At 30.8% G+C, this 12,799-nt stretch overlaps 1 protein-coding gene across 1 annotated transcript; it reads left to right on the forward strand.

Annotated features, from left to right (window-relative positions):
* Positions 1-5,009: 5,009 nt before the first annotated feature.
* Positions 5,010-7,121, forward strand: LOC120092188 (60S ribosomal protein L19-2). Its single transcript, XM_039050424.1, has 5 exons — positions 5,010-5,170; positions 5,539-5,661; positions 6,291-6,604; positions 6,767-6,819; positions 6,901-7,121. Exons 1-5 carry the CDS (start codon positions 5,059-5,061, stop codon positions 6,923-6,925), a joined length of 627 nt encoding a protein of 208 aa, XP_038906352.1. The 5' UTR covers positions 5,010-5,058; the 3' UTR covers positions 6,926-7,121.
* The last annotated feature ends 5,678 nt before the right edge of the window (positions 7,122-12,799 follow it).

Here is a 12,799-nt window from a genome sequence, read left to right on the forward strand (position 1 = left end):
ATATGTTGGGTTAGCTTTTGTGTGAGGGAGAAGAAGAATTTTTGCAGAGATAAACTCTTTCTCCTTTTCTCTGATGTGTATGAATGAATCAATATGAAAAAACTTCTCATTCTCTTTTCATGAGTGAAGATGAAGTGATTGGAAAGAGGGATTATAACTCACCATCCACTACTTCACAGATAACTCCCAAGGAAATTATTTCCTTATTTAAAAATAATAATAATAAAATATATTAAATCAAATTTAAAATATATGTATTTGAATATTACTTAATTAACAAATTCAATATCACATATTTAATTTCACTTGAATCATATTTAAATAATATTCTCTCACATAACCTATAGTTTAATATGAATCTTATTCATATTAATTTTAACCTATAGTTTTATTTGAATATCATTCAAATAATTAATATTTGAATCTTATTCAAATATTTATCTCTCTCATCAAGTATAATTTTGAATCTTATTCAAAATTAACTTTAAATTATAATATATCCACATACATTATATTAATTGTATCTCATACAATTAATTCCCTTATTTAGTTTGAACAATTCAGATTAATCCAAAATAAATTGATTCTTGCTTTACCCTTATTGAGTTAGTAAAGTGACCTAATGGACCTACAGATTAGAAGTTGCAATGATACAAGATTAGTTAATTAAACTCATTAATTAAATTAATCAACATTCATTAACTGCATGTCACTCTACTAAATATCCACAACTACACTCTTCGCATTGTAGATATATTTTTGTGTCCACGGATATAACCAATCAACAGTAAGTCGACCCTTCGTAAATTACTCGTAATTACAATTAGGTCAAATTATCATTTTCCCTCTGTAATTACATTTAAGTTCTTAAGTACCACTGATCCCTCTAATGAACAAATGATTTATAGTCTAACTATAAACTAATCTCTCTTCAACTAGTGAAAGGGTGAGGCCTTATTGCTCAAGACCTGAAATCAGTACATAAAAGAACAATTCATCTACTTACCCTAAAAACGAGAAGGAGTGAGTTCCATCTTATGTAGCTATGTTCCCAGCTCCCTACTTGGAAAATTTCCCAAAAATGGTAGGCTTATTGAGTCGGCGAATCCGACCACTCTCACCAATACAAATCAAAGGACTGTCCTCATAGACAAAAAGTTCATTACTCACTCAGGATTAAGGTCAAGTCACATATGATCATCCTGTGAAATGTTAATCTCTTCAATTAACTGTGTAATAAAGAGAGACTAACCATTGTGTAGTTCGATCTTATATAAATTCTTTGTATAGGATACCTCCACTTGTATGTCTCTACATAAACGATTAGAATCACATCATTTGTAACATTTTACAACTTTTGTAACAATTACAAAGTGTGGTTGTATTCATAGTGTCTCCAAATTAAAGTACTCAACCTTATCCATATACTACAGACCATTTAGGTTATTATTTTAACATGATCCACCTACATGTCAACCACATACATGTTTAAGTGACATAAAATAACATCTAATCTTAGTTTATTGGATGAAATTAATGTAATCTAAGTATCAAATAAAATATCTCATTATTTTATTAAATAAATAATCCGTATACAGATTACAAAATTAAGAGAACCACAAAATTTAAGATACCAACTCTAATAGAGTAAAGAAAATCGTGAGAGGTTTTGAAGAATTTGAAAGAAGATGGAGCTATTCAAGTGCACATGGATGAATCTTACCACCCACATAGGGAAAGGTAGATGATTATTGTTTTAGTTTTTCGTGTTTGGTTTTTGGGAACCACAAATCTACTATAATTAGTGCTTTGATTTTTTTTTTTCTGCAAATCATAGATGAAACCTTGCATATTTACTCCTTTTAAGGGCTACTCTAGAGTTGTGTTCCTATTATCATGTTTGTTGAAATTTTATGCTAAACTGTTACTCTATGAATTATCTAGGTAGCATAATTATTAGTGCATTTCAATTTTGTACTGAAAATTGTTTAACGCTCATGGATTAGGAGTTATTGATATCAATGTTAAATGAGTGTATATATACATATATGGGTTCGATTTTGTACCTACCCATTACCATTTGCAGTTATAGGTTTAATTACAAATATATACGCTTACCAAAAGTTATCTAGAGTGTCATATTTACTTGTGTGTTAATTTATAAACCACCACTCATGATCCTATCTTTCCTATAAGCATCTATGAACATTTTTAGTTGAAGATAATTATTACGAGGGAAATTAATTTAAATTAATTTCAGGGATTATGATCTAATTCTATTTGTTAATGTTGAGTGAGAAATTTTGGACCAATGACAAATTGTCACATCATATATCAAATTAATGACAAAATAATAAGTAATTAAATTTGGGACTAATTAAAAGTTGACAAATATCTCGAACTGAAATTGTTGACTCCGATGATGTCATATGTTCTCGTCTTGACCATTGGAGCAAATCAATTATTTTGATCAAATTAATATTAATATTTGGGTTAAAATCCAATCAAACCAAAAAATAAGCTTAATTTAGCCCAAACAGCAACTATGATTTAAATCCAATTAGTTGAGCCCAAGGATCAGGTCCATGTACCAACCATACTCAAACCCAAGCCCACAAAGCCAAACCAAAGAACTAGAAGTTCTCCTTCATTTGAAGGGGCCATAAATTTTGCACTCTAGAGAGCATAAGAGATTTTTTCCAACAATCAGAAGACTTCATAACTCATGTGACTGGACACTCCATGAAGATACAAGTTTTCTGAAGATACAACTAATCTTTTAAGACTTCAACTTCAAGAACATCACGCGCTTTGCTTCTTCAAATCAAATGTACGCATTCAACTGAGAGAGAATAAGAGGATCAAATACTAGAGATCGAACCACATCTGCATCAAATCTACATAAACACAAGTTCAACTCCACGAAACACATTTCTCCAAAAACCTCGTATAAACAGTTACTTTTGTTTTTATTATTTTTACTTCTCTTCTCCTTAATATACTCCATTTAATTAACCTTCATTTTAAGAGATACTTAACAAAAGGGCAAAACAAGTTATACTAATTAGGTCTATAGCTCACATATGTGTTGTTTGCAAAAATGGTAAGAAAGAAACCTAGCTCATATATAAAAGATGTAAAATGTCGCAAATTCCCTCACTACTAATATACATTTGATATACTTGATTGATATATTTAAAATAATTGATAATGTTGCACCTGATAGATATACTTAATATACTTGTCAATCATGCACTTGTTTATACAATTGATAAACTTGATACACTTAACTGATAAACTGTTAATAAATTAGTCAATCATTCATTAGTTTATACTGATGATAAATTTAATACATTTTGCTAATATACTATTGATAAATTTGATAATTATTATGCACTCTTTTATAATATTGATACACTTGACCGATATACTATTAATAAATTTGATAATGATAAGTTGATATACTTCATAATTATACTTTAAAAAAAACTTGAACTTCTTCTTCTTCACATGCAACATACCTCTCTCCCGCAACATCTCTCTTTCACCAACCAGCATTGCTTCACACCATTTTGCATACTCACCTTAATCCTCCCCTGTATATTTGATTACCGCTTTTTTCTTTCTATCAATTGATTGTTTAGAGCAAATATGGAAGTAAAAATAATTAGAAATCTAGATTTGAAGTTTTGCGATATTTATGATATATGAAATATGAGTGACACTTATAAAATAACATATTCAAATTGCCACTGATTGCAATTTTTCTTATTTTAATTGAGTTAAAAATAGTGAGAAATCTACCCAATGATACTTTAGTTACATTCCAATTTAAAAATTCTAATAAAAAATTTTGTTTAATATGTTTTTAGCTATTTTTTCAAAATCTGTTTAACTATTGTTCGAGTTAGAATATCTAAAATTTACTCCAACATGTTAGATACTCTAAGAGGCTTTTATACCACCTAATTAAATAGATCTAATTATACAATTATATAATTATCTAAATTTTTATATTTACATGAATAGTCTAAAGGACTATTATTTTACACAAAAATATAGTCCAATTTACTTTTTCAACTCATTAGCATTCATTTTTTTAAACAAAATACAATAAAATTAATACTAAAAGACACATCTATGAGAAGTTTCTTGGGATTATGAACTTTCTTAAATGGTCTTCTTTTCAAAACCTATACAGGTAAAGAAAGTTTCTCTAAAAATCTCTCTTAAAAAAGTTCTCTAAAAGTTTGAAAATCGTTCCTCTCATAGGACCAAAACAATAATTGACAAGAAGTTTCGAAAGAAAAGATAAAGTATATTTGATATATAAAACGCAATAAATTTGATATATATTTGAAGTTTATAGAAATAAACTAGAATGCATTTGATAAGTGCATGAATAAGATAATTATATATGTGACGTAGTTTTATATATTTGTAAACACACAAAAAAAAAATAAAAAATCATGGTATATACAATGTATATTTACATTTTGTTTATTATATAACCAGTATATTAAACTTGTAAGATCTCAATTGAGAAGTGATTAATTTTTTGTTAGAAATATGGAAAATAAAATAAAACCTTTTAAAATGAAGAAAATATTAATTTGAAATATCTTGCTTTAAATGATCATCCATAGAAACTAATAAATAACAAAAAGAAAGTCGAAACTCGAAAATGATGTTAATAAGAAAATAATTTAATATTATGAAAATTTTGAAAAAAGAGTAGAGAGGTTAAATTAATCTAAAATAAAAGCCAAAAAACATAACGAAAATAATTTAAAATCTATGAAGTTTGTACATAAATTTTTTGGTGTAAGAATCTCTAGGTGATTGGAACAAAACAAGCTGGTAAAACTTAAAAGCCCATGACCGAATTTCAGATCCGCAAAATAGTTTAAATGGGCCGTTGTGAAGCCCAAAAAGTTGGCCAGTAATCAAAAACCCTAACCCTAGGGCAAAAGCCGCATCAGTGTCTGTATATAAATAGCGCAACAATCAGTTGCGCGACTCTCTTGGATTGCAGCAGCACGAAGGAGGTTTAGAGAAATGGTTTCACTCAAGCTTCAGAAGCGGCTTGCCGCTAGTGTTCTCAAGTGCGGTAGAGGCAAGGTTTGGCTCGATCCTAATGAAGTCAATGAAATCTCCATGGCCAATTCTCGTACGTTTCTTTTTTTTTTTTTTGTTTGATTGATTCCTTTCTTCTTTTACGACCGGTTTGGGTTTGGGTTTGTATTTGATCTGTTTGTTTATTAAGTTGCTTTTGTTTGTGGAAGATGTCGTAGGGAGATTGTTGCTTAATTTGATTAACTACCCCTAAACTGTCGGGTTGGGTTTTTAATTTTGATCTGCTTGATTTGAACTTTGTTGGTTTCATGAAATTATTTAATTCCGGGAATATGGTTTCGTAGATGCCTTTTTCTAATAAATACTGATTTCAGTTTTTGGGAGCCTAGGTTAAACATTTAGTATGTGTACTCTGTTTTATTTTTGGGTTGATTGATTGAAGGGGTGTTATGTTGGTCGCAGGCCAAAACATTAGGAAGTTGGTGAAAGATGGGTTCATTATCAGGAAGCCAACAAAGATTCACTCTCGTTCCCGTGCTCGCCGAATGAAGGAGGCTAAGAGGAAGGGACGTCACTCCGGATACGGTATTTTTCTTTTGAGTCTTGCTGGTGTTATTGGTGAAGTATACAGACTACCTCATGTCCGGGACATGGGCACTTTATAGAGCGATGTGTCAATTGCTTTTTTTTTTAGGATAATTTTTTTTAGAGAAATTGAAGATGTGAAACTCGACTTCTCTAAAGAGACATTAAAACACTTGCATCATGGAAATTAGACACGAGTGTATAAATATAAATAGAAATGCTTTACCAGTCAACAGAACTAAGGGCGTATAGTTATTAGTTGCATAGGAAGATATGGGCCGTGATATCAAGGTGAACTCTATGCCTTTTTGCCTTTTTGATGAAGCACTTGTCTGTGTTTCCCTCCATTTGACTCTATATTGTAGCTGTTAAATCTTTATTCTAAAGATTTGACATTTTTCTTTAAAATCCTACATTTCATTTAGGAAACAGATACTTCCATTTTAAATTATGTGTGAACTGGTAAAAATTGGTAATGGAGTGTTGAGCAATCTATGCATTTTTTCCACATAATGTTTTATGGGATTTTACCATTACAAAGCAAGAAGCGCTTGTGTGGAATCAATCTCTAATTTTTATAGTGAAGTGCTTATGGTGAGTTTGTCCCTAATTATGTCGGTTGCATTTAGGTAAGCGAAGGGGTACCAGAGAAGCTAGATTGCCCACCAAGATCCTCTGGATGAGGAGGATGCGTGTCCTGAGGAGATTACTCCGTAAGTATAGGGAGTCTAAAAAGATTGACAAACACATGTACCATGACATGTACATGAAGGTGAAGGGTAATGTTTTCAAGAACAAACGTGTGCTGATGGAGAGCATCCACAAATCAAAGGCTGAGAAGGCAAGAGAGAAGACATTATCAGATCAATTTGAGGCGAAAAGAGCAAAGAACAAAGCCAGTAGGGAAAGAAAGATTGCCAGAAGAGAGGAGCGGTTGGCCCAGGTATTCAATGACTTCATCCTTTATGTCAACATTGTTCCTCAATACGCATAAGTTTGATAACATGGCATTTCTTTGCCGTATCAAATGCTCTGCTTTATTCATGAATTTCTTTAATATCGGTTTTACTCCATGTCAGATTATTGACTTTGTCTTGTCATTTAGGGACCTGGAGAAAAACCAGCCGCCGCCCCAGTTGCTGCGTCTCAAGCCACTCAGTAAATATTTATGAATTTATTTAAATTAAGTAAAATCAGATGACTGATTTATATATTAAACCAACCTTCTTCCTCTTGCAGGGTATCAAAAAAAGCAAAGAAGTGAACATCTGATCCATCGTAGATTCTCAATTACTGTACTGGTTTTGACCACTTTTGTTGTTTTTCTTGTCTTGGACAATTTTCCTTGTTATCAAAATCCCAGACGAATAGATATCTCCCATCTATAATTTTTCTAATTTATCAATGGTTCCATCTTTGGGTTCTTTTTATTTTTATAAATTGTTTTGAGATTCTCACAAGCCTTGTTAGACGTTTTTTTACTTGAGTTTTTCTGAGTGAAAGATATCTGATGTCTGAATGTGAATACCTTGTTTTCATTAAAAATGTGACCTTTGACTTCAATCACCGATTGGTTTGTTTTGAAGGTAGAGATAGAAGAAAGAGTTCTGATCTCGGATCTCTCTAGTCTCTCCCGTTCTTCAACCCGTTATTTTTGCTAATAATTATTGGCCAAATCGACTGATCCAAATGAGTTTAATGGTTCTGAAGTGAGCGTACCCATATGTTATTGGAAGATTAGTCTCAGGTTAATCATTTTGTTGATCAAAATGACCTCGAAATCTCATAGCAAAACTCCACTCTGATTTGTGAGAAAACTCCACCCAGAAACTGTGAACAGTCATGGGTGTGTGGGTTGTCTTCAGCTTGAATGGCTCTTTTGCTGTATAATCCCCCATCTAGTAGGATTGTTGGAGACCAATTTGGTAGGTTTATTTATTTATTTTTATCTACTTGAGATCATTGACTCACTGTTTATTCATCAGTTTGGGGCTCTGAAAGCATACCTAAGCTTCTGAAACCAGACAAATTGTTTGCATGATGATGGTTTTGCTGTCTCATTCAACCCCAGCAACTAAACTCTAGGCACTCTTCTCATTGTAAGGCAACTAAATAGTAACGATGGCACCATCATTATCTAAACAATTCGTTGGGAAGTGATTTGTCAATCATGCTTTCATAATCTTTTTCTTTTTAGTTCTCACTCTAGCTGAATCTGTTTCCGAACTATCAATTATAGACCAGTGATGAAGTGATTTAAAAAAACCACCTTTTGGAAGTTCTGAGAAAATTGATTATAAAAATCTGTTTTACATGTCCAAAATGATTTTTGTCCCACTTTTAAAACTAATTTTGAACTTTTACTTGCATCGGTTTTACAAAGTCATCTTTATTTATTTTTCTTTACTTCTTTTTTCCATTTCCTTCTTCCTTCTTTTTCTCTGTGTGACCGCCACTTCTCTAGCAAAACCATCCGTGAGAGCAGGAAAGCCTACCTCACAATTCTACTTGAATTTGACTATGAAAATCTAGAAATTTTTTATGTGTAGAGAAGTACAAGGATTAGTTGAGTAATGAACCATACATTATTAGATTATGTTCATTTATTTCAAATCATCAAAATTCTATATAGTAAAGATTTAGATCCAATTTGGTAATCTATTTATTATTATAATATTCATAATACTTCCTCTTAGATGTTCACATATACATGAAATATGTCTCATTAAAATCTTACTAGGAAAAAAATCATAGTGAAGGAAAAATAGTAGATATTTCATATAATATAATAGTCCTAAAAGAATAAATATATTTACTCCCCTCATCAAAACATTACTTAAGATCTCGGAGTCGCATTCTAATGTTCTCAGAGTCACCGCATTCTAATGTTGTGCACCAATTTTTCTAGCAGCTTTGTGTGGATATCTATCGATTGTTCTCTGGAGATAACAAAGTATAAGAGGACTATATCATGAATAAATATTTCATCAGCTAAATGTGCAAACCAAGGCAAAATTTTGTTTTTTCGAGATCTTTTATTTCAAATTCTTTCTTAAGATATTCTATTGAAGGCTCTTTGGGAGTTCCAATTATATTCGAGTCATCAATGTATATAGTTATAATAACAAATCCTTGATTTCTTTATGAAAACACACAGGCATATTGGATTATTTTGATATTCTTCTTTCAATAAATATTCGCATCCGTCCTAATTGTTTCAATCCATATAGTGATTTCTATAACTTTATTGAATACCATTCTCAGGAATTTGATGTATATGTTTCAGTTATCTTAAATTCTTTTGGGATTCTCATATAAATATCATTATCAAGAGATCTATATAAATATGTTGTGACTACATCCATGCATATCCAGACTTTTATATAATTGCATCCACCACTGGAGAATATGTCTTCTCATAACCAATACCAGGTCTGAAATACCTCGTTCAACTAGTCTTGCTTTATATAAACCTGATGTTTTTAAAGTGAATATAATTATGTCTCGATTTCTTCTGTCCACTAAAGCCAATATTTTCTATGTCGACATTCTTCAACAGATTTTGGTTTAGAATCCTCATTTTCAAATATAATATCAAGTGCAATATTATACACAAAAATATTGTCAATGATTACATTAGTATGATTTCCTCTTTTTCCTGACATGACATAGTTTAATGAAACTAGTCATGTCGAGGATTTTTTCATGGGTATGTATATCCCCAACCAAGTCTTTTTCACTATTAATTATTTTCATTTTCGAGGATTTTTATCTTTGGAATCCGTTGTTCTACCACACTTCTGGCATGTTCCAGACTCACTAGTGACAACTTGTTGTGTTGAGATATCAATTTTTTATGGAACATTTGCAGCTGGTATATGTGACCTAGTTACTTTCTTTGCATATGGTAATTGATTTGTTATATTTTGCAAATGAATTATTTTCTGAACTTCAAGTTCACAATGATCCGTACGAGGATCTAAATGAGACAATAATGATGCATTCCATGTAATTTCTTTTTCCAATTTCTTAATTCCTCCCCCTAATGTTGAAAAATTTGTCTCATTAAAGTGACAATTAGCAAATTGTGTAGTAAATACATCATCTGTCAGGGGTTCAAGATTTAATAATCGATGAAGAATCATATCCCTTAACCTCCTTTGAGGACCCATCTTAGTGTGTTATGGTGGAGCAATTAGAACATATGCTGCACATTCAAAAATTCTCATATGGGAAATATTTGGCTCATGACCATAAGTTAATTGTAATGACGAGTACTTATGATAAACTACTGGCCTAATGCGTACAAGTGACGCTACATGCAAAAAAGCATGTCCTAATACAGATGAAAACTTAGCTCTCATAAGTAATGGTTTTGCAATTAATTGTACGTGTTTTATAAATGATTATGCTAAACTATTTTGTGTGTGAACATGAGCTACAAGATGTTCAACACTTATCCCAATTGACATACAATAATCATCAAAAGCTTGGGATATAAATTCTCCTGTATTATCAAGACGAATAGTCTTAATTGTATAATCAGAAAATTATGCTCTTAACTTAATTAAATAATCTTGCAAATGCAAGTTTTCGATTTGATAATAAGCACACGTGTGGCCATCTACTAGATGCATTTATTAATACCATAAAATATCTAAATGGTCCACTTGATGGGTTAATAGGTTCACATATATCACCATGAATTCATTCTAAAAATGCAGGTGATTCAGTCCCCACTTTAGCTGGTGATGGTCTAATTATCAATTTTCCTTGAGAGCAAGCATCACATTATAATGCATTAGATTCAAGAGTCTTTTGGTTCTTCAATGGATGTCCATTTGAATTCTCAATAATTCTCTCATCACTATAGATCTTGGATGACCCAATCAGTCATGCCAAATTGCAAATATTTATGGATTCATGAACTTCATGTTCATTGTTGCATATGTTTCAATTACTTGTATATGAGTATAGTATAATCCAGAAGATAAAGTAGACAACTCTTCCAATATACGGTTTTCATTTGAGAAAGTGGATATGATATACAAATATTCCACATTATTCTTATTATTAGTCTTAATATGATAACCATTGCAACGTATATCTTTAAAACTAGAAGATTTCTCTTTGATTGATTAGAGAACAATGCATTGTCAATTGTAAATTTTGTTCTTATAGGCAAAATAATATTTTCTTTTCCAAAACCTTCGATCAAATTTGCAAAACCTAATATCATATTGACTTTTGCTTCCAGTATTGTTAGTTTGAAAAAATATTTTTTTACTTGTAATTGTTTATGTGTAGTTGCACAGTGTGACAAACATAGATTTTCTTTGCTCATTTTTTAAATACCCAACATATGAAAATGATCCATATTTCTTCATTAAAAGAAAATAATTACAATAAGGAAAAACAACACTTAAAATATACAAAGTTACTAAAAAAAACATGAAGATAGATTAAAAAAAAAAACAACATCTAGATATTCTCAAAGTCAAAAGAAACACTTGATATTCCACTAACTGTGTTAATCTTCTCTTCAGGAGATTCAAAGAAGTCTGCCACATCCAAATTTGTCATGTGGGATGAGTCAAATATGTTATTATCCTAGTATGTAAAATTCGCTTCCACACTTTTCTCTTTTTCCTTGAGGGAGGCTTAATAGAGGTCAACTATGTATTTTGACGTACGACAGGTACGTGACCAATGCCCAGTCATTCTACAACAGAAGCATTTATTTTCAACACTCTTTGAACTTTTATCTTATCGAGTTTTTCCTTTGTGATCATCATTTTGCATGGTTCTTTTAAAATTTGAATGATTAGAGCGACCACCATGAAAATAATAATTATTTCTTCCTCTACTATGACTACGACCATGACCTCGACTACGATTATTAATATTTATAGCATTCACTTCAGGGAATGGTGTTGTTCCAGTTGGTCGAGATTCATAATTTTTCATCAATAGCTCGTTATTTTGTTCAGCCATGAGAAGACATAAAATTAGTTCAGAATACTTTTTTAAACCTTTCTCTCGATATTGCTGTTGCAAGAGCATATTCGAGACATAAAATGTAGAAAATGTCTTCTCTAACATATCAGAATTAGTAGTTTTCTCTCCGTATAATAACAATTTTGAACTTATTTTAAATAATGCAGAGTTATAATCACTTACTGATTTGAAATTTTGTAGTCTCAAGTGCATCCACTCATAACGAGCTTTAGGAAGAATAACTGTTTTTTTATGATCATGCCTCTCTTTCAAATTTTTCCACAAGATACAGGGATCTTTTATTGTAAGACACTCCATTTTCAATCATTCGTGGATATGATGATAAAGGAAAATCAGAGCTTTTGTTTTGTCCTGATTGAATGTCGTATTTTCTTCTTTAATAGTCTCCCCAAGATTCATAGCATCCAGGTTGATTTCGACAATAAGTATCCATGAAAAATAATTATTGTTGTTAATATTAAAGGCGACAAATTCTAATTTTGTGAGATTTGTCATGGCAACACTATCATAAATTATTGTACTTATGTTAGAAATTTAATAGATATTAAATATGCAAAATAACATTAAACTTATTAATTATAATAAAGAGGAAAAACCAACATACCTTTAGGACCTACTTTTAGCGGAAAAAACAACAGGAGCTTGTGCTGATAACGTGTTGTGAATTTGAGGAGTACAACGAGAACATGGATGGTAATAAAATAAATATTAAAATAAATATAATATAATAATAAAATAAATAAAACATAATATATAAAAAAAATTAAAAAAATAAGAAAAATGAGAAATGAGAAAATTATCAAAATTTTCCACTTTCTCCAATTTGTATGAACTTTGCCTAATGTGTGTGTTTTTCAGATCCAACAAATGTCACTAAAATAGGCAAAGTGGGATGTGTACTTACATGGATACCAAACATAAATAATTACAAGACACATAGACAACATGAAGAAAGGTGACATATGACTTTTGAGATACTAAGTAATGAACATCTATTTATTATTATAATATTCATAATAACAATCACTCTTTTCTGCACGTTAACTTGGAAACTATTTGATTCTTTGATTCTCGAGCTTTTTTAGAAAAAATATTAAATTGTAAAAAATGTCCCTGAACT

This window comes from Benincasa hispida, chromosome 11 (assembly GCF_009727055.1).
Source record: "Benincasa hispida cultivar B227 chromosome 11, ASM972705v1, whole genome shotgun sequence".
NCBI lineage: Eukaryota > Viridiplantae > Streptophyta > Magnoliopsida > Cucurbitales > Cucurbitaceae > Benincasa > Benincasa hispida.